Source organism: Zeus faber (assembly GCF_960531495.2).
Source record: "Zeus faber genome assembly, chromosome: 18".
NCBI classification, from domain to species: Eukaryota; Metazoa; Chordata; class Actinopteri; order Zeiformes; family Zeidae; genus Zeus; species Zeus faber.
This window is the reverse complement of record NC_137210.1, coordinates 9159039-9186801: the sequence shown is the minus strand read 5'-3', so window position 1 is coordinate 9186801 and position 27763 is coordinate 9159039. Positions and strand designations below refer to the sequence as shown.

At 47.8% G+C, this 27763-nt stretch overlaps 1 protein-coding gene across 5 annotated transcripts in view; it reads right to left on the bottom strand.

Annotated features, from left to right (window-relative positions):
- Window positions 1–4972: 4972 nt before the first annotated feature.
- The window catches only part of cacnb4a (calcium channel, voltage-dependent, beta 4a subunit), a gene marked incomplete at both ends in the record, with an annotated part of 31281 nt that continues 8490 nt past the window's right edge, over window positions 4973–27763 (bottom strand). The window contains 13 exons of one of the 5 annotated variants that reach the window (XM_080018718.1): window positions 4973–5257; window positions 6621–6797; window positions 6897–6992; window positions 8066–8217; window positions 8461–8570; window positions 8716–8774; window positions 15616–15696; window positions 16812–16831; window positions 17015–17094; window positions 17756–17883; window positions 18433–18555; window positions 19181–19300; window positions 27695–27739. In XM_080018718.1, coding sequence (XP_079874844.1) covers window positions 4973–5257; window positions 6621–6797; window positions 6897–6992; window positions 8066–8217; window positions 8461–8570; window positions 8716–8774; window positions 15616–15696; window positions 16812–16831; window positions 17015–17094; window positions 17756–17883; window positions 18433–18555; window positions 19181–19300; window positions 27695–27739 — 1476 coding nt within the window. Of the gene's footprint in view, window positions 5258–6620; window positions 6798–6896; window positions 6993–8065; window positions 8218–8460; window positions 8571–8715; window positions 8775–15615; window positions 15697–16811; window positions 16832–16985; window positions 17095–17755; window positions 17884–18432; window positions 18556–19180; window positions 19301–27694; window positions 27740–27763 lie in introns of those variants that run through there. The other 4 variants (XM_080018715.1, XM_080018717.1, XM_080018714.1 and 1 more) reach the window with 4 other exon arrangements.

The following is a 27763-nucleotide window of genomic DNA, read 5'->3' as shown; positions in this document are numbered from 1 at the left end:
CTCCGTTCTGACTGTTGCCTCTATAAAGTCTTTGGCACCCAAATCGCTGAGACCCAGGAAGTGACAAATGCAGAGGATTGGAAGTATGTGGGGAGTTCCCTTAACCTTGCTGATGACCTCACTGAGCTGATACAACCACAGAGGGAGTCTGAGGCCCTCCCCCTTGCCTTCCTGTTACACCCTGTGACGAGGACACCAGCGAAGTTATAAACCCTACCAGATTCCTCAACATCTGTGTCCTCTGTCCCAAGCACCTGGGATGTCTCCCACTGCAGCACTTGAAAGATGCAGTTGCCACAGTTCCCTCTACTAGCCCCCAATCCAGCCTCTCAGCCACAGCTTGAAGCAGAGATCTTTTTCCTGAAGCAGAGATCTTTTTCCTGAAAAAGAACCTAACGGACAGCTTCCCAGCAGATCTACTAACGCTCCAGTCAGACAGGCCTCTTCCCCTGCTAGTAAGTTATCATCCCTGGCAACAAATATGGATCAGGTTCATGGCATCATCCTCCGAGGTGGAAGAAGGCTCAGGAGATCTAAGGATCTTGACCCTGATACTATACACCCAATTGTGTTAGACTCCAGACACCCTTCAGTCAAACTTCTGTCAGTCACCACAAATCTGCATTTGATGCGGTGGCGGAATGCTTCACTTCCGCAGGCAGTGTATGCCAGCAGCCAGCTAATAAGGAAAAGACACTGGCGTCATTCTCAAATCCTGGCCAACTACTTCTGGGCAGGCATTATCAGGCATCACCGTCAAAGACCTTCAGCCACCACCAAAATGGTACACGGACAACGATAACCTAAAACAGGGCCAGATGGTTATGATCGTCATGCCCCAACTACCTCGCTCCCTGTGGCCTGTTGGAAGAGTGAGTGAGCAGACAGCCAAAGTAAACCATCAATTTTTCCTCTGTCCAGTTGCGCGGCTAGTACCTCTCCCAGAGGTCAAGGAGGATTAGTAATGGGATTGTATGTTTCAAAATATCCTTTTTAGGGGCTGGCTGTTAAGAAGTTCCCATCTAGGAGTCACATGATTGCACCTGAGGCAGGAAGTATATCATAAGCACTCCAGCCTGGAAAGGAACCGCCCCCTCAGGTGCAACCACTTCACCTTTAATGATGAGAGGTTTTTATATCCATATAAGACATATAACACATATAAGAAAGAACATAACACATATAATAAAGATAGAACAAAAGGAGGAAGGCAGTATGTGTGTATAATATACACACATACTGCCTTCCTCCTTTTGTTCTTTCTTTTGACCTCAGCCATGCTGTATGCCTCCAGTAAGTGAATTTCCTTATTTAACTTTATTGCACAACATTCCTGAGATTTTATTTGTTGTTAGGATATTTGTTCGCTCTTTACAGAGCTTAAACCACTTACCACAAACAGTATACACCTTGAGAGTGAAAATAAAACAGCTCTGCCTTTTTGAACCTTGGACTCCTCCTTCATCTATGGCTGTCTCTCAAACACACTTCTACCCCCATTCGATTTAGAATCTTACATATCCTCTACAATTGAAGTCAGTTAAACAACTTACCTTAATTTATTTATAGGTTTATAAAATACATTATTATTGTGAAGGCAGTTTTCTGTCGATTTACAAAGTGCCATGAAAGAATAATGTTCCAGAAAATGGATTAATAATCATGATAAATAGTGGGGCTCACAATACTGACTAAAACAATCCTGATTATCATTTCAGCCAAAATCATACATTTGGCGCTCCGCGATTACAATTCTGTAACTGATATATTTTTTATATTTAGGTCACTCTCCTCACATTTAGCTTGTTTTCCTCAAGTTTGAGTCAGAATTCATGTAAAACATGTTATATGTAACTGTTAATATGTTTATATGTAAAGAAAAAAAAGTTAAATGCTAAATGTATAATTTAAATCAAAACGATAAATCTAGATCGAAATGTTAATTCGAAATATAAATCTTTAAATATTTCTGTATATTATCTCAGCGTCATTTTTGTTCTTCTCTTATTCTGAGCACGCCCCCAAAACGTCTACTTTATTTTTTTTAAGTGTACCGCCACCATTTCCTCGTCACGCATGGTGGAAACTAAATACACGAGCTACATTTACAAATAAAGAGTATTTAGGTCACGCAAACAAAGAGAATAAAGTCGGAATTCCGCCCCCGACTTCGGGACGCGCCGCCTCCGCGAGCGGACACCGCCGTCACGCAGCCACCGTTACGCAGCGGACACAGCAAAACAGATGGATAAATAGATCAGGCGCGTAGCGGTGGGTGGGCGTTACAAAGAAAGAAGTAAGAAAATAAATACATGTAAACGGGATTAATTGTTGACTTGTGTGTGTTGAATTTGTCTTCTAGTTTACACGGAACCGTTGAGACAAGTTTTAGGAAGCCTCCGTCTCTCCAGAACCTCAGTGGTTCCCTCGCGGTGGGCGATCAGCTGCTTTTCTGGACAGTGTGTCTATTGTTGTGGATTGTTTTCGCCCATTGAATTGATTTCCTTAGGTCGCAAAGCTCCTCAGCTTGAGCACGTTTCCCCCCCCCCCCCCATTAGAAGACAAATCTTTATGGTTTAAAAAAAACAATGCGACGGAACTGAACATAACACTGAAATGCAGAATCGGGGAGATGGATCACACTGTTTATGCCACATCTGACACCACGCAATGCTTTGGGTGTGGAAAAGAGGGTTCATTTGATCAGAACCTGCCCAGTGAGAATGTCAGCAGGACAGACCCGGCCTGAGTCCCCACCTCCTGAACCCCTAGTGCCCCCGCCGAACCACCTTGAACCCCCAGTCCACCCAGTCCCCCCACCCAACCACCCTGAACCCCCAGTCCCCCCAACAAATGCTTTTGTTCATTTCTGGGACACTTTAAATACTAAAATATCACCATCATACTCAATACTGTTATTATTATGTTTATTATTACTACCATTAATTATCTTCATTATTTTATTTATAAGTTGTAGTAATAGTAGCATAAACTTTAGAGCAATTGTGATCAAAGAGTCAATATAACAAAGACGGAGCCCGGAATAAGAAGACAAAACGCAGCCGTTCAACAGCATCAGGGCAGTTTATTCCATTATAACTGTGAAACGACAGCACACACAAACTTCTAAATCGTTGTATCATTCTCCCACAGGCAGTATTCAAACATGTCGGCATCGTCGCTTGCTCTCCAGTTTTCCCAAAACAACAATAATAGCTACTTTATGCACATTAGGATGACAATTGAAGTCTTCAAGGCTGTTGATTTGTTCTAGAATCACCGAAGCACAAAAGACCCATAGTGTCGAAACTAAAAATAAAAATGCAAAAAAAAACAAAAAAAAACGAAAAACAAATCATGAGATCTCCAACAAATATTAAATATTAAATTACAAGATATAAGATATTGTGTCAACGGTAGCAGTTTTTTTTTTTTTTTCCTTAATAAGTTGAGAGCATTTACATTAAATTCACCTGATCCAAAACGCAGGGAACCGCTCCCTTTCCTCAAATAGCAACAAAACGCTGTGGACAAACTGGCCCGAGTGCTTTCACGTAACTTCACATTTATCACCAGTCCGGGGCGTGGAAATACCTAAAATAGATAGAGACATGAGAGAGCCAAACATGTTCAATAGCTACTCGAGGAATAGAAAAAAAATACGTCAAATGATAAGGCTTGATGGTCATATACACAGTGAAATACAATGGAGAGGAACGACATTGTGTGAGCAGCCATTGGAAGACGTTAGAGGATTTTTGGAAGGGGAGATGTAGAAATGCATGAAATGGAATGTGGTTTTACATGGTGAAACCTCCCCAAAAGACGCGTGACAGACACCACTACGATTGAATGTGTGGACTATGACCTCAAAACATGCTGGCATGACCGCTCAAGAGATTTCTGTGGCTCTTCCTCACACCTTTCATCATCATAACAAGATCAACAATATCTCTGATCATCTAAATTCTCTTCTAAAAGATGCTACATAATCATCATCATTATCATCATCATCATCAATCATCCACTGGTTAAGTTCATCTATAATTAGAATTCCTATTTTTTGGGAGCCTGGTGGTCTTATCTTTTTTTTTCATATTGTGGCAGTTCTTGCATGTTAAATGGCAAAAAGATGCCACTGAGTGTGAAATCTGAGAAAGAAGAAGAAGAGCTGTCCTGGGAGCTAGAAATGTCCCCGTTCCCTAAAATACCTGCAAAACTTATCACTTCAAAGTAAGAATTATGAAACGCGCGTTTTTTTTTTTTTTTTTTTTTACTTTCTGAAAACCCAAAAAAAAAGAAAAAAAAAAAAAAAAGAAAAGGCTTCCACAGGATCGAATACACGCACATCCAAGACGATAGCAAAACGAACTAAGGAGCTTTATCGCTGAAGATGCATTTCACTCGGGTTTCTAACCAGCTCCTGGAAAAAACGTGCAAACGGGTTTTGCGTGCCGGTCGCTGACCGCCGGATGCTGGGTGCTTTTATTTTTATTTTTAAAGATTTTTCTGGCACTGGCTAAAAGCAGGCACTGAACAAGTTCCACGCAACGGTCCCACCCGCATGCTACAATAACAGCTGAGATGGCAGGAGGAGCCCGAAAAAGGGGGGAGCACGCGAGTCGATAGCGCGCTTGAACTCTTCACCGGCCACGTCGTTTTAGATGAGGTCCGGTTCCGTTTGAAAATATCCCTTTTTTTTTCTTTTCTTTTCTTTGAAAACATAACCAGCTAAAAGACAAACTCTTCTTGATACAAAGTCAAGAACGGGAATTGCAAACCCTGAAAATCGTGGGTTCAGACAACGCCGTCACCAAAAAAGGGGAACGTGAGGTACCAGTGCCACACTTATAATAAAAGGCTAGTCGGGAGTCCCAAATACACCGGGAGCTTGGATAAGTGCAGCAGGCTCGACTCCCTGGACTCTCGACTCGAGCGGCGTCTGTCCGTCGATGAGAGAGGGCACCGGCGCTCAGAGCCTGTGCCGGGAGTCCGGGCCGTAGTCGGCCGAAGAGTCCCGGTTGCGGTGCGGCTTGTACGAGTCCTGGTAGGGGTCCTGGTACTCCTCCTCCACCAGTGGGTAGTGGTCGCGGCTGTGCTGCGAGCCTGATGACAGGCGGTTGCGGTTCTTCCGCATCCGTTCGTTGTGGTAGTTCTCGTCGGCCGGCATGAGGCTACGGCGCTCCACCGGCGAGAGTTCCCCCGTGGAGTGGTTGCTGTTCCTGTTCCTCTGGGCCTGAGAAGAGCAGAGCAAACACTGATCCTGGGAACTTACAGCAGAGAGACAGACTGGGAAGATTTTATTCTATTACTGTCAGGTTTCACAAGGGATTTCCTTTCCATATACTTATATTAGGTATTATTGTTGTTGTTGTTTATGGGTAGCTTATTGTATTTTGAAAAAAGTTGATTGTTGATTTTAAGGCATATTTTATTGTTTTTTTGCAATTCTAGGGTTACACTTTTTGTCTATCAGTAGGTCATTGTAATAGCCCATTTTATTTTTTATAGTTTATTGTACATTCCCTATTTTCCATCTTCAATTCAATTCTTAGCTTCACTGTATATTGCCAACTTTTCAGACAATCCTTAGGTTTATTACATATTGCCATTAAGTCTTTTCTATTTGTATTATTAATTTATAGTTATCTAAGTATCCATCCATCCTTCATCCATCCATCTATCTACGTCACATCGACATCTGATTTTGTGAAAGGTTGGTAATAAATTGATATTTGTCTGAAGGAGCAATTTACTAAAGTGAGACCGCAACTCAAGTGACAAAATTGTATTATTGTGTCCCTTAATGCCAAACGCAAAAAGCCGATTGTGTCATTTGTCGGAGTAATATTTATATTATGTATTGCCATGAAATTGTAAACAAAACAAGACTTTTCCCACGTCACATGGCCGATTACAATTACTATGAACTACCGAGGGCAGTTGACTCTTCACCTATTGTCTAATGCCACTTTTTCACTGCTGTCATTAGATAGATAGATAGATAGATAGATAGATAGATAGATATGTACTTTTAATATCCGCAACGGGAAATGTATTGGTTGCAGCAATAAAAATAGGCGACAACACATTAAACAAAAACACAGATTAAATAGAGTAACGCTTTATATTAAGATACTTGTAATAAGGGTTGGTTAATAGGTAATAAGGCCCTTATAAGTCCTCATAAGATGCTAATCAACATTTAATAAAGACAATATAAGTGTTAATAATAGCATTTATGCACTATGCACTAATTAACAGTTAACTATGCTTTTATTATGTGTTAATAAGACTGTATGAGTGTTAATAAAAGCATTTATTAACAGTTAACTATGCTTTTATTATGTGTTAATAAGACTGTATGAGTGTTAACAAAAGCATTTATTAACAATTAACTATGCGCTTATTAACATTAACCTATTTACAGGTAACTATTTTGCAGCTTCCGGATTGAAAGTGCTTGTGCTTGTTGATGACGTCACACAGCGGAAGTGGAGCGTCGTCGGAGAACAATCCGCCGCGGCGCAGCGTGGGAAACAACCGGACCGCTCGGAGTAGCGGACGCCTTCATGAAGCTATTGTCATTATTATGATATGAGCGTTGTCTTCTCCTCTACCTGGATGGCTGCGGGGTAGGGGGACAGTGCGGTGGAGCCCAGGTTGCGTCCCAGCAGCGGGTTGAGCGGCGTGCTGAGCGAGGTGTGCGTGGCGCGCCAGTACGCCTCCAGGTACTCGGCCAGGTGCTCGCAGGCGTCCTCCAGCTGGTTCTCGTCCAGGATGATGTCAAACATCTCCTGAGAGGCGGGAGACAAACGGCCAGGGTTGCTGTCTGGGATCACCGGCTCTGGCTTGTCATGTTTTTTTTTTTTGCTGTTTTTTTTTTTCCAACTTACCGGGGGACACTGAGCCAGTTTGTCCGCCGCCACGAGCTGCACATTCAGGTGTTTGCTCTGCGACTTCCCCCTCGATTTGATCAGACGCTGGAGAACCTGTGGTGAGAATACAACCCCAAAAAGACTGGTTTACGGCTCCAAAAAACAGATTGGGAAGGAGTCTATCAAGAATATACACGTTACGCAAGGGGAACTATGGCAAGCGGCTAAATCCATAGGATGAACTTACTTTTTAAAAGTGAATAGTTCTTATATTTTAGTTACTAGTTGCTATTCCAACAGTTACTAGTAACTCGACACCGACCAGCACGAATCTTTGCAAAGAGAGACAAAATAATACGAACAAAACTGCAGACGAGGGAAATGTAAGTATTTTAAAAATAATTCTGCTGTGTGCTTCTTTTTAGTGTTGTTGAGGCATAGTTGTCAACCTTCCCGTTTTCCCGGGATTCTCCGGTATTTTACCCCTCTCTCCCGATGTCCTAATGTGTTTAAATACATATACTGTGTGTGTGTGTGTGTGGACATCATTACTGTGGTTGGATGTAAAACTTATTTGAAAGTGAATGCGGAAGGCAGGAGAAGAAGCTGTGGCTGTCGGGGAGGAGATATCATCCAAATCCCTCATACAATTTGCCTCCCTGAACCACGAACACTTCATCAAAAACAGCGTGCAAAAGACAACGCATGGCGGTGTCTCAATTCTGCAATAAAAAGCCCACTGAGAAGGCTGGGACAGCGTCAAGCTTTTATCGGCACTAAGAAAGGAAGCGTGAGGGAAGGTGAGCTAGCTCAGTGGAAGTGACGCTAGCAAGGGCTGACCGATAAATCGTATCTTCATCGTGATATGAACGCGCGCGGTCAACACATTGCAAACATCGCCTGGGACGCGATGAACAAGAAAAATCATTTTATTTACACGCGTCGTGCATTTACACCCGACGGCGGCTAACTGTTAATGCTAACTGCTAAAACATAAACAGCATGTGGAGAGCGGCGGATCTGAACATGGAGGATTTAGCAGATTGACATGATTTGTTATTTTAGACTTATTTTTGGCATGGGTTTATTCATAAATAATTCAATATAAAACCAATTCATAGGCTAGATGAGGCATGGGATGAAAAACATGCCCCCTTATTTTTGGGAAGCCCTCAGTGGGAGCGTACCTTGGGCGAGGAGACCTTGACGTGGACGATGATGGGCGCCAACGACGTCTTGATGAGCTGGGCAGGGTGGTTGATGGTGTCGGCGTCCAGCACCACCAGCTGGAGGGAGCGGGCCAGCTCGAAGATCCGCTCGATCTCACTCTGGACCTCCGCTAAAACACGAGGACACAGCACATCCACGCGTTGGTCATCTGGCGATTTAAAGTGCTGAGTTCTGCGTTACAGGGAAGGTTTGAAAAAAAAAAAAAAAGGGGACCTTATTTTGTCCTTTCTTGAGATTACTAGTCAGCACACGGATGACCCTCTGTCAATCTGGTCTCAGGTTTTGGGATTTTGGAAAACCTTCCTTGGGACTAAACATGTATTTCAAGCAGGGAGGAGTCCTGTGATATTACCGAGGCTGGAGCGCGTGTTGGATCGCTCTATGATCGCCCTCTTACTGGGGTTGTTCAGCACCGACCGCTTGGCCAGCGATATGTCAGCTGTCACCCTGGTGATTGAGATCCTGAAGCGGGAAAATTCTAATTAGTCAGAAAAGGGGAATGGTGTAAATAAATAAATAAATAAATAAAAAAAATTTCCCGTGTGTCCGGTGCCAATTGTACCATGAAAGAAAAACCAAATACCAATGAATGAATGTTGCTGCTCACCTTCCGTCGAACCTGTGCTTCAGGAAGTCAAACAGCGCCTTCTGCATCATGTCTGTCACCTATAATCACCAACAAGGGCGTGGCAAAGTAAGGGAGGGGAGTGAGAATGAAAAGGAAGGAGGAAAATACAGTTGTAGTAGTATATATACAGTATATATACAGTGTGTGTGTATATATATATATATATATATATATATATATATATATATATATATATATATATATATGACTTTCTGTTTTGTATTTTTCTGACTTTACTTTTTTTGAGACTGAGAACGGTGATGATATGTATATAGTGTATATGGTGTATATAGTATCTATATTACATGTAGTGTATATAGTATATTAAAGGTGATGCGTGATGCGTTGCTTGACGCTGAGACGCCGCAGTATTGTACACAGCGTACAGTACAGACTGGTCAGAGAGCTGGTCCTAAGTCTGAACGTTTGTTAAGTGAGGACTACCTGTATTACATTTTCTTTTCAGACTGTTCAGCTTTTTTGAAATACTAATCGCCTGTAGAAACTGTCATGATCTCCGCCTTCATCTACCTTCCCCTCCCTCTCCTTACCTGACTCATTAGCCCAACTCCATTCACCTGCGCACACAGCTGTTCCTGATCAGCAATCTAACCCCTATATAAGCCTCTCTCACCAGTCACCCATTGCCAGATTGTTTTCGATGCTTGCACCAGACTCTCCAGCGTTCTCCGGATTGATTCCCCGCCACGACTCTACCTTGCTCCGACCACGTATCCTGCCTGCTCCCTGCCTGTCTTCCGTCTGCTCTACAAATAAAAGACATTACCAAATATCCCTGCCTGTCTTTGTGCTGCAATTGGGTGCTAACCACACCCGTTACAGTACAATCTGGCCAACAATGGACCCAGCACACAACCCCGAGTCGCTGGCATGCCCAGGAAGGGTGGAGTCACAGCTCCAACACCTGGAGGCTGTCCTAGCCTCCACCTCAGCAGACATTCGGCTAGCAGCGGCTAGCCAGGAGCAAGGACTCGCCACGCTAGCCGCCTGGGTCCAGCAGCTCGCCATCGCTCTCAGTCAGTTCATCCCGCCGCCTGCTGCCCCGGACCCACCTCCACCAGCACCGGCCCAGCCCGGGTACTCCCTGGAACCCCGGGTGGGGGTTCCAGAACGCTATGCCGGAGACCCAGACGGCTGTAGTCCGTTCATCACGAACTGTTCCATCCTCTTCGCTCTGCTGTCCCACACCTTCGCCTCCGAGGATGCCAGGGTGGCGTTCACCGTAAATCACCTGACGGGCCGCGCTCGGCTGTGGAGAACGGCCGAGTGGGAACGACCAGCCTGCTCCTCCTTCCATGCCTTCGCCGCCGAGCTCCACAAGGTGTTCAGGGTGACATCACAAGGTCCCGATGCTGGTCTCCTGGGTCTCAGTCAAGGGTCCCGCTCCGTGGTCGATTACGCAATCGACTTCCGCACCCAGGCTCGACTGAGCGAATGGAACCCGGCAGCCCAGATTGACGCGTTCCTGATGGGATTAGCAGAGTACGTGAAGGAGGAGCTAGTTTCCCATGACCTGCCCACCTCTCTCGATGGCATCGCTGAGCTTGCTTCCCGTATCGACTGACGCATCCAGGCCAGGCAGTGAGAGAGGCGTCAGAGGCAAGTGGAGCGCCGCCCAGCAACCCGTCTTCCAGGTTCCTCCGGGCCGCGAGTGAGGCCTCTCCCATGCAGGTTGGCCGGGCCAGCCTCACCCCGGAGGAGAAGGAGAGATGCCGGGTGGGGAACCTTTGCCTCTACTGCGGTCTAGCTGGACACTACATCTCCGGGTGTCCGGTAAAAGGGCCGGGCTCGCCAGTGAGGGAGGAGGTTCTGGTGAGCCACACCTCCAAACCCTCCTCCAACCTACGCCCCCTGTGCCAGGCTCGGCTGCTGCTGGCCCAATGCTCACATTCCCTCGCCATACTTATTGACTCTGGTTCCGATGTTAACATCATCGATGATAACCTAGCACGGCAGCGGGGTGTTGGTCGAGTTCTCCTGCCTTCTCTGGTTCCTGCCACTGCCCTGGATAGCCACCTCCTGGGGACAGTCACCCACCAGATGGTGCCCATCCGCATGCTCCTGTCCAGCAACCACCATGAGACGATACAGTTCTGCATCCTGCACTCACCTCGTCACCCTCTCCTCCTGGGGTTCCCCTGGCTCCGGCGTCACAACCCACACGGGCTATTCTGGGATGGAGTTCTGCGTGCCATCAGGTCTGCCTGAAGCAAGCCGCCACACCTCAGCCATCCACCAGCTCCAGCTCCGCACCCGACATGTTGGGGGTCCCCCACCGAGTACCTCGACTTCAGGGAGGTCTTCAGCAAGGCCAAGGCGACATCCCTTCCCCCGCACAGGCCATACGATATTGCCATCAATCTCCAGCCCAGCTCCACCCCCCCAGACACCTATATTAACGATGCTCTGGCGGCGGGCATCATCCATCCCTCCTCGTCCCCGGCGGGGGCTGGCTTCTTCTTCGTGGAGAAGAAGGACAAGTCGCTTTGCCCCTGTATTGACTATCGTGGTCTCAACGACATGACGGTCAAGGACCGCTATCCCCTGCCCCTCATCTCATCGGCCTTCAAACTCCTGGAAGGGGCCACGGAGTTCACCAAGCTCGACCTATGCAACGCCTACCATCTGGTCCGGGTTCGAGAGGGGGACGAATAGAAGACGGCGTTCAACACTCCCTCCGGTCACTACGAATATCTGGTGATGCCCTTTGGCCTCACCAATGCCCCTGCCGTCTTCCAGTCCCTGGTCAGCAAATTCGTCTTTGTGTACCTCGACGACATCCTGATCTTCTTCCGATCCCAAGCTGAGCACGTCCACCACGTCCAGACGGTCCTGCAGCGCCTCCTGGAGAACTCCCTCTTTGTGAAGGCGGAGAAGTGTGAGTTTCACGTCCTGTCAGTCTCCTTCCTGGGGTACGTTGTAGGGAAGGGGACCATCCAGATGGACTCCACCAAGGTCACCACCTGGCCCGCCCCGGACTCCCGCAAACAACTCCAGCGCTTCCTCTGTTTTGCCAACTTCTATTGGAGGTTCATCCGAGGCTACAGCACCGTGGCTGCCCCTCTCACAGCCCTAACCTCCTCCAAGGTGCCGTTTCTGTGGTCCGCCGCCGCCAACGACGCCTTCCTGGCCCTGAAGGCACGGTTCACTTCAGCCCCCATTCTGCTATCGCCTGACCCCGAACGACCAGAAACTTCATCCCTGCGCCTTCTTCTCCAGGCGTTTGACCCCCCCGAGAGGAACTACGACATCGGGAATAGGGAGCTTCTCGCCGTCAAATTGGCCCTGGAGGAGTGGCGACACCGGCTAGAGGGAACCCAACTGCCGTTCCTTGTGTGGACTGACCACAAGAACCTGGAGTATATCCAGTCCGCCAAGAGGCTGAACTCCCGTCAGGCTCGTTGGGCGCTCTTCCTAACCAGATTCAATTTCTCCCTCTCCTATCGGCCGGGGTCACGCAATGTCAAACCCGACGCCCTGTCCCGGCAGTTCCAGGAGGAGGAGGTAGACGCTGCTGACCCCGACACCATTTTAACGTCCTCTCATCTAGTCGCCACACTCACCTGGGAGGTGGAAGAGAAAGTCAGAGCCGCTGCCCAGGACCAACCCGGACCCAGCGCGTGTCTGAGGTTCTCCAGTGGGCCCACAACTCCCGACTCACCTTCCACCCGGGGATCCAGCGGACGAAGGAGGTCGTCCAGCGTCGCTTCTGGTGGCCCTACCTGGGTGAGGACATCCGAGGGTTCGTCAATGCCCGCCCCACCTGTAACCAGCACAAACCCTCTCTTCTTGCTCCTGCCGATCCTCTACACCCACTGTCGGTTCCTCATCGCCCCTGGTCTCACATCTCCATGGACTTCGTCCCCGGTCTGCCACGTCTAGCAGCAACACTACCATCCTCACCGTGGTGGATCGGTTTAGCAAGATGGCTCACTTCGTGCCTCTACCGAAGCTCCTGTTGGCCAAGGGCATCGCCGAGCTATTGTTGTACCACGTCGTCCGCCTCCATGGCATCCCGGTAGATGTTGTATCAGACCGGGGTCCCCAGTTCGCCTCTGTCTTATGGAGGGAGTTCTGTTCACTCCTGGGGGCCACCATCAGTCCAACGGCCAAACGGAGCGGAAGAACCAGGAGATGGAGACGGCCCTTCGTTGCATGACGTCAGAACACCCGTCGTCCTGGTCTGAGCAGCTTTTGTGGGTGGAATATGCCCACAACACCCTGACCAGTTCGGCCACAGGCCTCTCCCCCTTCCAGGGAGCCTACGGCTTCCAACCGCCTCTGTTCCCGGCCCTTAAAGGGAGGCTTCCTGCCTGTCCGTCCAGGCCTTCATTCGCCGCTGACGCAGGACCTGGCCCGGGTCGCCCTCCTTCGAGCCGCTGGCCGCAACGCCTCTGCCGCCAACTGTCGCCACTCCCAGGCCCCGGAGTACCAGCCGGGCCAGAAGGTCTGGCTCTCCACCCGGGACCTCCACCTGAAGGTCGAATCTAAGAAGCTGGCTCCTTGGTTCATCGGCCCGTTCAAGATCGAGAAGGTCGTCAACCCGGTGGCAGTGCGGCTCAAGCTCCCCAGGTCCATGCGCGTCCATCCCACCTTCCATGTGTCCAAAGTCAAGCCCGTCTGGGAGAGTGCTCTGGTCCCCTTGGCGCCTCCTCCGCGCTTCATTGACGGGGGTCCTGCCTTTTCTGTCCGCCGTCTCCTACGTTCCCGCCGGCGTGGCAGAGGCCTACAGTACCTGGTGGATTTGGAGGGTTACGGTCCGGAGGAGAGGTCCTGGGTCCCTGCGAGGCACATTCTGGACCACACCCTCATCAGGAGGTTCCATCAGCGCCATCCTGACCAGCACTCCAGACTGGGTCAACCCTCCCGACCACAGACCCCACCACCTCTCTTATCTATGCCCTCCAGCGATGGTACAGAGGCGGACGATGTCGACCCTGGGGGTCCCTCCGTTGCCCATTTAGCGGAGGACGAGGAGATGGACGGGGTCTCCGACGAGTACTCCGATGGGGATCACGTGGCCCATTTAGCGGAGGACGAGGAGATGGACGGGGTCTCCGACGAGTACTCGCCCTCCTCCCACCCTGCATGGACTTTTGGTTTTATTTTTTTTTCTGTTTTGTGTTTGGGACGTCAGGAGCCGTCCCTTGAGGGGGGGGGGTTCTGTCTTAATCTCCGCCTTCATCTACCTTCCCCTCCCTCTCCTTACCTGTCTCATTAGCCCAACTCCATTCACCTGCGCACACAGCTGTTCCTGATCAGCAATCTAACCACTATATAAGCCTCTCTCACCAGTCACCCATTGCCAGATTGTTTTCGATGCTTGCACCAGACTCTGCAGCATTCTCCGGATTGATTCCCTGCTACCGACTCTGCCTCGCTCCGACCATGTATCCTGCCTGCCCCCTGCCTGTCTTCCGTCCGTTCTACAAATAAGATACATTACCAAATATCCCTGCCTGTCTTTGTGCTGCAATTGGGTCCTAACCACACCCGTTACAGAAACTCACCAATCCTCACCACAAATTCCTCGTACGTGTAGATTACGCTCCTGGCGGAGTGAACTCATTCTGATTCTGCTCATGGAGTGTACATTGTGAAGATTTACGCTCAGGACAGTCACAGCTGTACTGAGGAAGTGGGAAGTTGGTGTCCTACAAACCCCCCACTCTCACTCCCAATGCAACAGGGCAGTGAACAAGTGGAACTTTCATAGGGAAGGTTGGAGAATTATCACTGGTATTCTTCATTCTGACACGGTCCATACAGGGGGCTGCCGCCCGCAGCACCGGCTCTGTGAATTACACACATGACTGAGCCATTTGTCCAGAGCCGGCGCGGTTCCCGTCCTCCCGGCCTTCCCGCACAACCAACCCCGGCGTCATTAAACAAGGCGATTACCGCCTCCGATGGGAAGCGTTGCAAAGACCACTGCACATGTGATGGATTTGTCCAATCACCGAGTCCAGCCTCCCAAACGCCTTTGGTCATGGATATCGCACCCCGTTCTGAAAAGGCCGGTTTGGAAGCAAAAGCTGCACTGGAGCTGTGTTAAGTAGCTCCATATAAACCAATATCATATTGTTGAAATCAAGGCACTGGATTTGGATTATTTAGAAGGAAACAACAACAGGAAGGCAGGGCCCACAAGCCCTCATTCAACCAACAAATAGACAATACTCGCTAAATGTTCTGTGAAGATTCTAAGAAATGGCATATTGTGTCATCATAAGACATTTTTCCTTGTTTTTGGGTTGAATTAAACTCCATTTAGATCCACCTTTGAGGTGAATAAACGGTGAAAGCCGTGGGAATAAATTAACCGCTGAGGTTTCTTTTCCCAGCATCATCTGGCCGGTCTTCACCGTGCGCACACCTCGTGCAGTATACATTCTTTTCTGTTTCTAATTTCAAGCCATGATCCACTTTTTTTCCTTTTTTTCCCCCAAACTGACGTGGTTTACCCAGAAGGTTGTTGCCACGGCAACACCAGAACAGGAGATGAGGACTGTGATTCCATGACGACTGACTTCCCCCGCCGCCCCGCTTCTTGGTCTCCTTTTTAACATAGACGAGCGTTTCCACTCGTAATTGATTATCGACGAGCCTTTTAATTTCTGAAGCTGTTATTTCTGGGAACTTCCAACTTAAAAAGAAAAACAGCGACGATCTAAAATGGCAACAAAACACATTTCTAGAGAACGTTAGTTATTGTGCGAGCTGACAAAAAAGCCAGGCCATTTGCAGGAAAACAATAAATCACATGACATCTTCAGAAAGCTTCAGAAGCAGCAACGTCGACTGGGAAACACACATAAAAGGAAATATGGTTGCAAACAGTGTGGAGGTGTGCCCTACCTCATAACCTTTGAGGGAAGGTCCCACTAGGACCACCGGCCTCATGGAGGGCACCACGTCGTAGGGTGGGACGTGCTCAGCCTGAGGGGGAACACACATACACACAGTGAGATATTAAATTGAAATTGAGTTCAGTCGGGTATTCATATAATAATAATAACAATTATTATTATTATTTTTTTGCATGGCAGCAATATACAGGGTCCAGTTTAGTCGCGCTAGGTACGTATTACAGTTTTCAGATTTTCCGTATCATTTCATATCAACAGTTTTCGGTGTTCTGTGGGGTTCTGTGAAACGCAGCACGAGTTACAATTTTTCAGAGTTTACACTGAACGCGGCATCGGCTCCTCGAGTCTGTCTTCGCGAACAAGCGTAAATACTACGTGAAGCAACCAGGTCTACACAGCGCAACACTTCGAATGCGTACGAGCACCCAGAGAACTGAACTTAAATAACATTGGATGATGTCACAAAGCGCCCCGCTCCTCAAATGAATCAAGGTGAGCCATATTTTTATTAGTACGTAGTAAGTAATTAATTGTATTAAGAATTCTCATAGGGATATGTGGCAGATGAGGGGGCGTGGTTAAGCCAGGGTCTGGGGGCTACAGCGCGGGCTTCGTCCCGTACGGACGCAGCTGTTCTGACTCAGAGTCAGGTGGGAGAGTTTTCTTATGTGTCGTTTGTCTTGTAGCGAGGACGCGTTGTGCAGGAGACCCTGCGGACCAGATCCCGACCCAAACAAACTCCGATATATTATTGAATACTTTATGTTCACGTTTTGGCCAGCGAGCCTTTTTGTTTACGTTTTGTTTAATAAAACTCCAGCCGTGTCCTCACCTCACTGCCACACAGTCTCCCTTTCCCTCCCTGAACCCGTGTTTGTGGACAGAGCAGTCAACAGGATAATTATGTATAACTAATATGTAGAAGTAATAGTAATAGTTGTGGTAGCACACTGTAAAAAAAGACAGCTGAATTGGCAAAAATTTGCCAATTCAATTAGCTTCAATTTTTAACACCTTTGTTTTTGTCTCCGCTTAAAATTGTGAAATGAAGGTGTACATTTTGAGTTGAGAAAACCCCCCAAAAAAGAGGTTTTACAAATGGAGACAATTCCTTTAAGTTGATCCAATGGGTCATTTTTTTGCAGTGTGTGATGTCATCATCGCTTAATCCCTTGCTACACTTACCACTTTCTGCTTCTGCTTCCCTGTGATGGACAGAAAGAAAAGAAAAAAAACATGAGACATCGCGGGGCGGCCCGCAATTTCAGCCACAGTAGAAGACACTCGATGGAGAGGAAAACGGTGAGCAAGTCCACTCCCGCCGTGTGTGATGCACGGGGTGTTTTTGCCCTGACCTACGTACATAGGCTCCCGTCTGAGAGACTGACCTGCAGAGTTGGGGTTTGGCTTGAACGTGCCGGAGACCATTTCTCCGAGACTGGAGGAGGAATTCCCACTGGATTTACTGCTACAATCCAACCCCGAGCAACAGAGAACAGCGTTAATGTGACACACAGGCAGAGACAATCATCAATCACGCGCTCGTTCTCCCGGGGGAAACGGGCTCGCGCTAACGATAGAACATAATAAGACAGGCAGCGAGAGGAAAACCAATCAGTACAGATGTGTTGACTGTTCCACGCGGCGCGCTCTTCGTTATGGCCGCCGCCACGCCACGCAATTATCTACCTCCCGTTACAACCTCCATAGGCAGCATCGCCGTCTGACAAAACACCCTTTTCAAAATGGCAGTGAACAATACAACTGGGTGACGCGCGGCAGAAAATCAATATAACGCAAAAGACAGCGGTGTCGCTGTCGTTATTGTCAGTGGAACAAAAATGATGACATATGGCATCACCGAGGGCCTTGGCGACGGAGCCTTGTCGCACCGTGTGGCGGTGGCCGGTGACCAACTTGGTTCCCATCCTCCCCCCTCATCCCCCCATACAGCCCCGGTCATCCTAGCCCCCTTCAGTCCTATCATAGACTGTAATAACCCGGCCCCATATCCACGAACCTCCCGATCGCCTCGTCTCCTTCCCGATTACAACCAAACCCGTCGCCCACCCCCATCTCTCTACTCCAGCCCTTCCTCCCCTCCTCCTCCTCCTTCTCCTCCTCCTCACCCATGGAAGCGCCCTCTCTTCTGCTCCTGCTGGAGGCGTATGTTCTCCAGCTTCAGCGGGCTGGGGATGAAGCCGATGTCGCAGCCCTCTTTCACCAGGCGGCCGATCCACCAGTCGTTGTTGTATTTCTGTGGGGACAGCCAAAATGAACAAAACCTTGCAACCGCACATAATGGATCAATATCAGCGCCGCACTGCGTTTCTAAGCATATTGAATTTCAGTAAACTAAGCTGTCTTCAAGAAGAACCCTGGGATTGCAATGGGGCACTCAAGACCACGTTCTTCGAAAGATGTGATTGCCCCGTGGCGCAAAGGTTGGCTGAAGCTATTTACAAATGATGGAAAAATAAGGCTTTAAAGGGGTGACAAAAACGGTTACCCGGCGGTTGCCCCAATCAACCAGATATGGACCATTGTCAACCATCTTGTGTGACCTGGTTGCCTTGTTGTCAACCAGCTCAGTATTGCACAACTGAATGAAAATTTGGCAACTATTTTGTCAGTTTGGGCAACCAAAAGTTGATGGGCAGTTGCCATGGTTAGTGTTGGGCCCTGCTTAGTTTCAAAAATAAAGTTCTCCCCACACAAAAAAAAGGCAAAGACGTTCAGTCAACAAGCTCCAGACTCCCATGCGTCGCGTCAACTCAGAGCCGCCAAGGAGCATCAGAAATCGCACCTCTTTGATGTGCAGAAAGTCCTTGGCGTCGAAGGAGATGGCGGTGCCAGCCACGGGGACCTCCTCGTCCAGTGCGCCGCAGTAGCTGACGTTGGTCTTCACGGCAAAGGCCACCGCCTTAGTCTAGGAGATGTACAATGATGGTAAATGTGAGTGTTTTTCATCACTTAGCGAAAACAACCTTATGTCGTGTCGGGAAATACGGCTTTATATTATCAGCCCAGTGGGATTCCACGATCAGACCTGTCCACGAACAGTTTAGTATAGTGTTTCTACACTGATACAACCAGTCTCCACCACCAGTGGACCAGTAGTAGGACCAGTGTAAATCAACAGAGGAACATTAGTGAGGTCCAGGAATATTTGGGGGCCGGGAGAGGTCAATAATGAAACTTTACCTCTGCTTCACGTAGAGCAGAGCAAGATGGAAGAATGTCTTCATATGTTCATCATAGCCAATCAAACACAATGTTGAAAATCTGCTTAGACATTCTAAATCCGCTCTTAAAGACCCCAACTTAAAAAGACGGGGTTGATTTGAGCTAATCCATTACTTAAAAGTATGCTGTCAGACCGGAATTCTAGTTTTCAATTCTAGCCTCCCTTTATTTCCAGACCTCGTATCGTACCATCGTATCATCATGAATTTACACAATGTGATCATGTCTTGTAACGTATTTGTGGCTTCTCTAGACACTGTTTCCGGGGGAGAGTGGGGGGCGGCCCGGTTCTGGTTGCTCTGACTGACCTTGGCCCTCTCCAGCTGGACGGTGGCCTGCTGCTCCCTCTCCTGCCTCCCGCCCTCCTTCTCCTCCTCCAGCGACACATCCGAGTCCGACGGTCGGCTTGTGTAGGAATCAGCAGAACCCTGGGGGCAGCAACGGGGGAGATATTAGGAAAAGAAATAGCGCCTCACCATGTCAGACCGACGACGGGGGGTCGGGGGGGGGTAAATTATCTAATGCAATAAATAGTAAATTATTGTAGAAGCAAAGTGGGGGAGTAGTCCAGGTCTAATCACGCTTTAATCTGACTCACCCCATTTAATATCAAATGCATTATCATGCAAAACAGTGCTAAGTGACAGGAAATGATGTACGGTTGCGCTTCTTAAAAGCCTCTCAGAGATGCAGGTGTGCGCATGTGTGTGTGGCGGCGTTGTATTCCACCCCACACAGGATCAAAGACGGCCTGATCAAAGTTGATCATCCGGTCGGGTGGCCACCTTCAAAAAGACGGCAGTGCTCGGCGACGGAGGGGGATTTTCCGCCCTCTGAAAAGCAGAGCCCGCGGAAGTGATCAAAATGGAAGCGGCGAATGCAGGGACCACCCTGCGCTGCACACGGGACCAGAATCACCACATTCAGCCTCATTTGACACAAACAAGGTAATTTGTGCATGGCTGTGGCCAGACAGTAGGAATGGCAGAAATCTCCCAGGACTTTGACTGATATGTGGTGTGAAGGGACAGGATGTACTGAGCAGCAGAGCATCCACCCTTTTAACATTCTTTTTGCATGATGAATATGATGTTAGCTAGAGCAGGAAAGATTGTTATACTGACATTGTTGGTAGACTGATATAAAAGACAAAGGCCATAGATATATAGATAGACTTAACATAAGTCAGTAGCCATTTCCCCAGACCAGTGATAGCTGTTTCTTCTTCTTCGAAAGCACAGCATTTATTTTTAAAAGGGCTGAAAGAGTGAAATAAAGACCTGGCCTATGAAATGAAAATCAACCCCGGCGTCAATCAAATAGGCTATTATCACATCATAGCTCAGATTGACCAGGTCATCACAGCAAAAATATCTTTGGGGTTGGATCGAGTGGACATATCTTATCTAATGGAAATGTATAGATTGTGGATTGTTGTTTTTTTGCCTATGGATAATCCAGGATAAATAACCATAAAGTAGATTGGGCCAAAGCAACTGAACGACTGAACAATTTGCAATGACAGCGCTGCAGCGAAACGTATACAACAGCACGGTATGAGTTTCAATCACAGCTGGCACTTCAACAACTCTCTTCCCTCACCCTGCCATCCCACAAGAGACTGTGGAACAAAGTCAAGCGAAATGTTAATGGAGGTGTTGAAACGTTCAGCTTTGGTGAGGCTGCCCATGTAATAGTGAACAAGCCTCTGTGTGTTTATGTGTGTGTGTGTGTGTGTGTGTGTGTGTGTGTGTGTGTCCTCCCCAGGACTCGGCGGGTGACTCGCCCCCCCGCCACCCCCACCCCTACCACCACCACCACTCAAAGTCACCTCAGGATGAATCAGTCTAAAGCTATCACTATCACAGGAGCTTGCTTCCTCCTCCTCTGCCCCTTATTAGCCACGAGCCAGCGGCCGCCGGCTGGGAGGAGCAGTTCGAATGCCCACCCACTCATTCAAAGACGTCAGAAGAAAGAAAGAAAGAAGGAAAGAAGGAAAGAAAAGAGAGGAAGAAAGAAAAGAGAGGAAGAAAGACGAACACTGAGACAAAGGACTGGCTGAATGACGGGGACAAGAACACAAGTGGGGCTAGAACGATATTTAAGGTCTGAGAAGAAAAATATTCAGGTTTTTTAGGTTACGCGTGTCACTCGGGTATCTGCTGTGAGGGGGTGGACATGGGGGGGGGGGGTACTCTATTTTGGGCCTCCTACTGAGATATCAGTCGTGACGATCGCACCCCGTCCACCGTGTGAGCGTACGGAAGCTCCCACTCAGGGACCGCAGAGGCACAGCACAGACTCGGCTGCATGTTTGTACGAGCGCCAATGGGAAATGCGTGATGGAAGCCACTCCGGGGGCCTAAAAAAGGGCCATGAATCACACGTTGACCTTGTGCGAGGCCCTCTGATCAGAACACTGCTGGCTGGTAATCCTTCGCCGCAGCACGGCCGCAGAGACGTCATAGCGTGATCTACGTGTGCTAGTCCTGCGGTGCCAATTATTAGGATGCTCGGATGGGCCACGCACAAACATAATACGCGTGTAATCAGGCGGCAGCGCAGGCTTGGCTCTGAGGGATTCACCTTTGGCTGACTGGTTCTGTAGCGGCTTGGTTTCCCAAGTAGGGCGTCCAAACCACTACAACAGCCCTAGGTGGTGTCCTTCAGCGCTTTGCTGCATGAGCCATGCGTTGTCTCTCCACACGTCCCTGATTCATTAAAATGTGTAACCTCTTATAAGTGAGCCCCTCGCCATTCAACACCTTAGGGAGTGGAGACCCTTTGGAAGGGCTGCGATCGAGCTCCTCCACCTGACAGGGCTGCTACGGCTGTTCCCACCGCTGTTCCCGCCGCTGTTCCTGCCGCTGTTCCCGCCGCTGTTCCCGCCGCTGTTCCTACTCCAGACATCAATACCCTTCACGAGTCAGTGCCCAAGTGTTGCCCATAGCTGACTCTTCCGCTGCTGTTGGTAGCACTTCTGCCCTCTCTGTGACTGTTATTTTGGACTTTTTCGTTTTATTTAGACGACATTTGCCTGCCTATTTTCTGTTAGACTAAGACGAGGATATTCAATATTTTAAGAAAGGCAGATCTGATATTTTAACATGATTACTTTTATCTGCATTCCCCAAAAGTAACAATTTATTCAATTTGCTGATCTATACCCAGAGCCCAAGAGGAACCATCAACTGAACAAGTTGTCTCTAATGGAACTAGCTATGGATTAAAGAATGTATAAACAATAGTTTGACATGCACACTGTATAAAGTCTTAAGCAATGGCGATGATGTACAGTATACCATAACATAAGATCAGATTTAGGTCAAGTGACACAATTGATTCAACAATTCAACAATTGATTTTATGTGTATATCTGATTTTCGTCTGAATTATTATGAACGACAATGAATTCCATCCCAAGAACTCAAATCTGCAGAGTATGTTAAAGCTGGCTGCTCTCCAGGGATAGATGCGATCTAAAGACATGACATGACACGCTAGCAGCCACTTTGAAAACACAAAAGGGGAAGAATATTAGGAAGAATATTCTGGACATAGAGCTGGACACTTTCTCACGGACAGGTTCCCAAAAAGGGAAAAACAAAATTCGAGATGGTTTGACAGAACTCTGTCAGGACTGTGTTAAAATAATTTCTGGAAAACACATTAAATATGAGCTCTACTGGGCTGTGATCCTTTCCAAGAAGCAATTGTTATCCATGAGTTCTTGAGCGTCCCTGGTGAGCACTTGTAGCCCAGAATGTAACGTAACAGTGGGATCAGGTTAAGCGTGGCCATCCTTAATGTGAGTCACTGCGTTCAGTAACTCATGTATTGCGTACAGACTCCAGTCTTGTTCCAGCAGAAAAAACATTGTGCTGGGGGGGGGGGGGGGGGGGGGGTTTGGTACTGAGTAAACGCGCACTGGGACAAATCCAGCTTGTCAGGCCTAGTGGATCAGCCCTCCATTTTGCCGGGCAGCCAGCTGGTCCACTCTTTCGGCTCTGCACATTCAGCCAATCTGAGTGAGAAACCAGGGCCTCAGCACAAATGTTTACCGAACAGATGATGACACAGTCTGCCGTCCCCGTGGACACTGCCAGATACTCCACTGTACACAAAGCACTACAGTACCACCCATCCATTCAATCATTCATCCAATCATCCATCCAGCCATCCATTGATCCAATCCTTCATCCATCCAGCCTTCTATTCATCCACCTATTCATCCAATCACCTATCAATCCATCCATTGATGGAGTCATCAATCATTAATCAATCATTAACCCTTACACCCATTCAATCATTCATCAAATCAACCATCCACCCATTCATCCATCCATCCAATCATTCATCCTCCCATTCATCTATCCATTCATCCAAACATTAATCCATCCATTGAACCAATGAGCCTTACATCCATCCATCAATCCAGTCATTCATCCATCCTTCTACCATCCAGCCATCCAATCATTAATCCTGACATCCCCCATCCATTCCTCCAAACCTTGATCCTTCTGTCCATCCAATCATTCATCCCTCATCCATCCTTCCTTCCATTCATTCATCCATTGATTTATTCATTCTTACATCCATCTATCCATCCAATGAAGGCATGGAGCCCGATCAATAAAACTCATCTATACAGATCATAATACTCACATTTACATATATTGGGTTAGGGTAAAAAAAAATCATCAATTACTAATTGAGAAAAGTGTTCACATGAATACTTGATAGTTTAAATCAATGACAAATGTGTGTGGGACATTAAACTAAGATGCCAGTTTCTCTATATTACTGCAATTGTCAACCACATACTGTAAGACAATTATTTCAGGTTCCCATGTTGATTGTATGAGTTGGAAGGCGAGTCATTAGTGCACATTTTGATGGAAAATCCATGCGTATGGACATGTGTACTCGCTGACACATTTGTCCGTGCACAAAAAGGGTAAAGCTCAAGGGGGAAAAAAAATAAAAAATAAATGCTTAAAAAGCGCTGCTTGACGTCAGGTCTAAGCCATGATATATCATCCCTACAATTTCACCCTATTTGCCACTTTTCCCAGTGGTTCCATTTACCCGGTTAACTCCACTAATTGCAGCCCTGAACCATATGCACGGAGACGCTGTTTGCATTGTTGAGTTCTGTTTTACAGCTCCATGCAGTACACACTTTAAGAGGTGTGTTTCGCTGGCTCTGTTCTTATTCATCTCAAATGACAGATGTATCGCCACGTCACGTAGCAATTGCATCTGTAGCACCTTTTCATTTCTGCCATTTGGAAAAGTGAATAGAGGGAATGTCCAACAATGGAATTGGTCAAATAAAATGATGTGTGATAAATACCAGGATACTACGGCGTGCTCCACAAAGAGAATAGGGACATTACGCAGGTCAAGATATGTTAAGGAGAGTCCAGATGCTTATCAATAATTTCATTAAACCAAACGGCAGAAGATGGCGGGAGAGATGAGAAGGGTTCCAAGTCTCTGAAACCAACGAGCAGAGCGGAATGGTGAGAAATGCCTTTGTCCGGGCTTTCCAGGCACCTGCGGTAACGACCCCTCCAGAGCCCTGGGAGTCTTTCCTTAGAAACAAATAACTGTTATTTACTGGCTCATTACAAATAAAATCTATAACTGGGGGGGGGGGGGGTAGAAAAAAGCTCTCCACTAACATAATTTAACATGAATAACCTCGACGTGAACAGGTGTTTTACTTCATTCATCTGTTGATGTGGGTTTTCTGATACATCATGCTCTATCGCAAGGAACTGTACTTAGTACACCGGGTTTGGTCCCTGGAACGCTGCCAACATTATGGCTACTTGGAGTTCCCGGGACAGCTGAGATGTGAGTAATGATGGTGACCGCCATCAAGCATCACGCGTACTGTAGAGGGATTGAGGGCACGGGGATAGAACTTTCTCTCACACACACACACACACACACACACACACACACACACACACACACACACACACACACACACACACACACACACACACACACACACACACACACACACACACACACACACACACACACACACACTATGTGCATGCAGATAGACTCACCGACATACACACACGCGTACAATCAATGGGTTGATATTATCCAGGCGTGCCAAGTGGCCAGACTTGAGTCTATCACATCACACTCGAGCATTATCTCTCCAGACACTCATGCAAACCCTCCACTCCCTCCCCCGTTCTCATCCCCCTCCATGCTCTCCCACCCTCCAGCCCTATCTGACACCGCTGGGGGCCAAGAGCATTCAGGGTCTTTGGGCCACGATGGAGTAAAGGTGCTGCTTTCCCGACTTGTAGAAGACGTGGCCTTATAAGGTGCTGCGGTCTCTGTCCGCGGGTGCTCGGTGGTTAGCACGGCTGCCTCCCAGCAACAAGGCTCTGGGTTCGGATCAGACTGGGGCATTTCTGTGTGGAGTTTGTGTGCTCTCCACATGTTCATGTGGGTTTCCTCCCACCCTAAAGACATTCATGTTGGGGTCAGACACTCCTGTCAATGCCTGGCTCTGGATTTAGATCTGGATTTGGTCCTTGAGCGCTGTTTTATGGCAGTTCACAGCTCCTAGATAGTTAGGATGGGTTAAATGCGGGGGACCTAGGGGGATCAACAACCTGATTCTCCATCTCCTCCTTCTTATTTGCGAGCACCTCACTCATGACATTCAAAAAGTTAAGTTGCCTCAGACGGCACGGCGAAATCGCCCAAACACACTACACCCCACCCTCCCGCCTTCTGGAAACTCACTACCCCCACCATCCTTCTTTTGGAAGTGGACAGACTCTCACTTCCCAAAAAGCCAGACACCACGCCGCTAATGACAAGTGCTGATAGTGAAGCATGAAGCCACTAAAAGCATAGAGAGATGCTGCGATAGTAGAAGTGGTGAACATCCTAACATACTGTAGACTGTGCATGCCATCGCAGCTTCATCTGCACATAATCTGCAAAGATAAAATTGTATTACTTCAACATACTGTCGCTTTTCAGATGTTCCATAGTTTATAGAAATAAATCATTTAAAGTAAGATTTGAAAACTGGAATGAGAGGAAACCTAATCTGATCAGTTATTCAAACCTGTACGCATGGAAAAACCACTGCATCTGGTGAAACAACAGATAAATAATGACTTTGATGGTGCGATCGCATCATTTCAATGATCTGAAATTATTTCGATATGTAATTTTAGTTCGAGCCAAAATCAACAAAATAATCATCCAAGTGTAATTCTTCTATTTGCTGAGGTCAATGGATGGTGCTTAAGATCTCCAAGATAGCCAGCCTGCCCCCCCCCCCCCCCCCCCCCGATTTTAATCTCTAGCAGTCAGGCAGGAGGCGAAACAACAAGGGACAGAAGGGTGGAGATCCTGACTCAGTGGGAATCCAGTCTTCATCCATCCGCCCTGCTCCTCCTTCCCCTCCACCCAGCCGCCCGGGCGGCTCCTCCAGCTTATTGCCTTTGTAAGCATTTTTCTGCTGCTCTAACACAGATTTCTCCTGCTGATGCCCATCACACGTCAATATGAATCAGTATGAGTCTCTGTGTAGCGCTGTGTGTTCGTGCATGTCTTTGTGCGTTCGTGTGTGTGCGCGCGGTGTGTGTGTGTGTGTGTGTGTGTGTGTGTGTGTGTGTGTGTGTGTGTGTGTGTGTGTGTGTGTGTGTGTGTGTGTGTGTGTGTGTGTGTGTGTGTGGTGTGCGTACGTACGCGCGTGCGTGAGCCTGTAATCGTTTAGTGTGTTTATGTGCACGAGAGGGAGAATTCATAGTGAGGAAATGATGGAGCCATAGTGGTCCACGGCCGAAGCCAAAATCAGATGCAGTAGGTGAACACAGAGCTGCTCGGGCCGCGTCTAACTGAGTCTAACTGACAAACTTTAAACGAGAAAGAGGAGGGTTGAAAAAAACATAATAAATAAGTAAACACAGACAGACGGACAGAAATAAAACGATAGATGAAACGATAGATGATAGATAGAATGATACAGAGATAGATAGGTAGATGGATAAAACGATAGATAAAATAATAGATAAAGTGATAGAGATAAATAGATAGATAGATAGATAGAGATAAAACAATATAGATAGAATGATAGATAAAATGATAGATGATAAATAGAATCATACATCGATAGATAGATGGATAGATAGATAGATAGATAAAATGATAGATAGAATGATACATAGATAGAATGATAGATAGAACAATGGATAGATAGATGGATAGAAGGATAGGTGGATGGATAGATGGACAGATGGAGAGGTGGATAGATGGAGAGGTGGATAGATGGAGAGGTGGATAGATGGAGAGGTGGATAGATGGAGAGGTGGATAGATGGAGAGGTGGATAGATGGATAGATAGAGCAGCCTCACTAGCCGCTGGCCTTGGGGAGAACGTGATTCAGTTGGAGCATGAAGAAACAGTTATCCGTGCCGGAAGACACGAGAGACACTCTCTCCATCTCTCTCCCCCTCTCTCCATCTCTCTCCCCCTCTCTCTCCATCTCTCTCCATCTCTCTCCCTCCATCTCTCTCCCTCCATCTCTCTCCCTCCATCTCTCCCCATCTCTCTCCCCCCATCTCTCTTTCTTCCTCAAGCACTCCCTCCATCCAGCCTCCTCTTACTCACTACCGGAGTGTGCCGGTGTGCTCTAGCCCCCGACACATCCTGCCCATGAACACTGCGTGTTGCGTGGGAGACCACCATCCACACACCTTGCGCTCAAACCCCGTCCCCGTCCCCGTCCCCTCCTCCGTCAGCAGCAGCAGCAGCAGCCTCCACTCACCGCCTCAGAGTCTTCAAATCCGTGCAGGTACAAATTATCGTACATGGAGGAGGTGATGTTCCGTCCAGC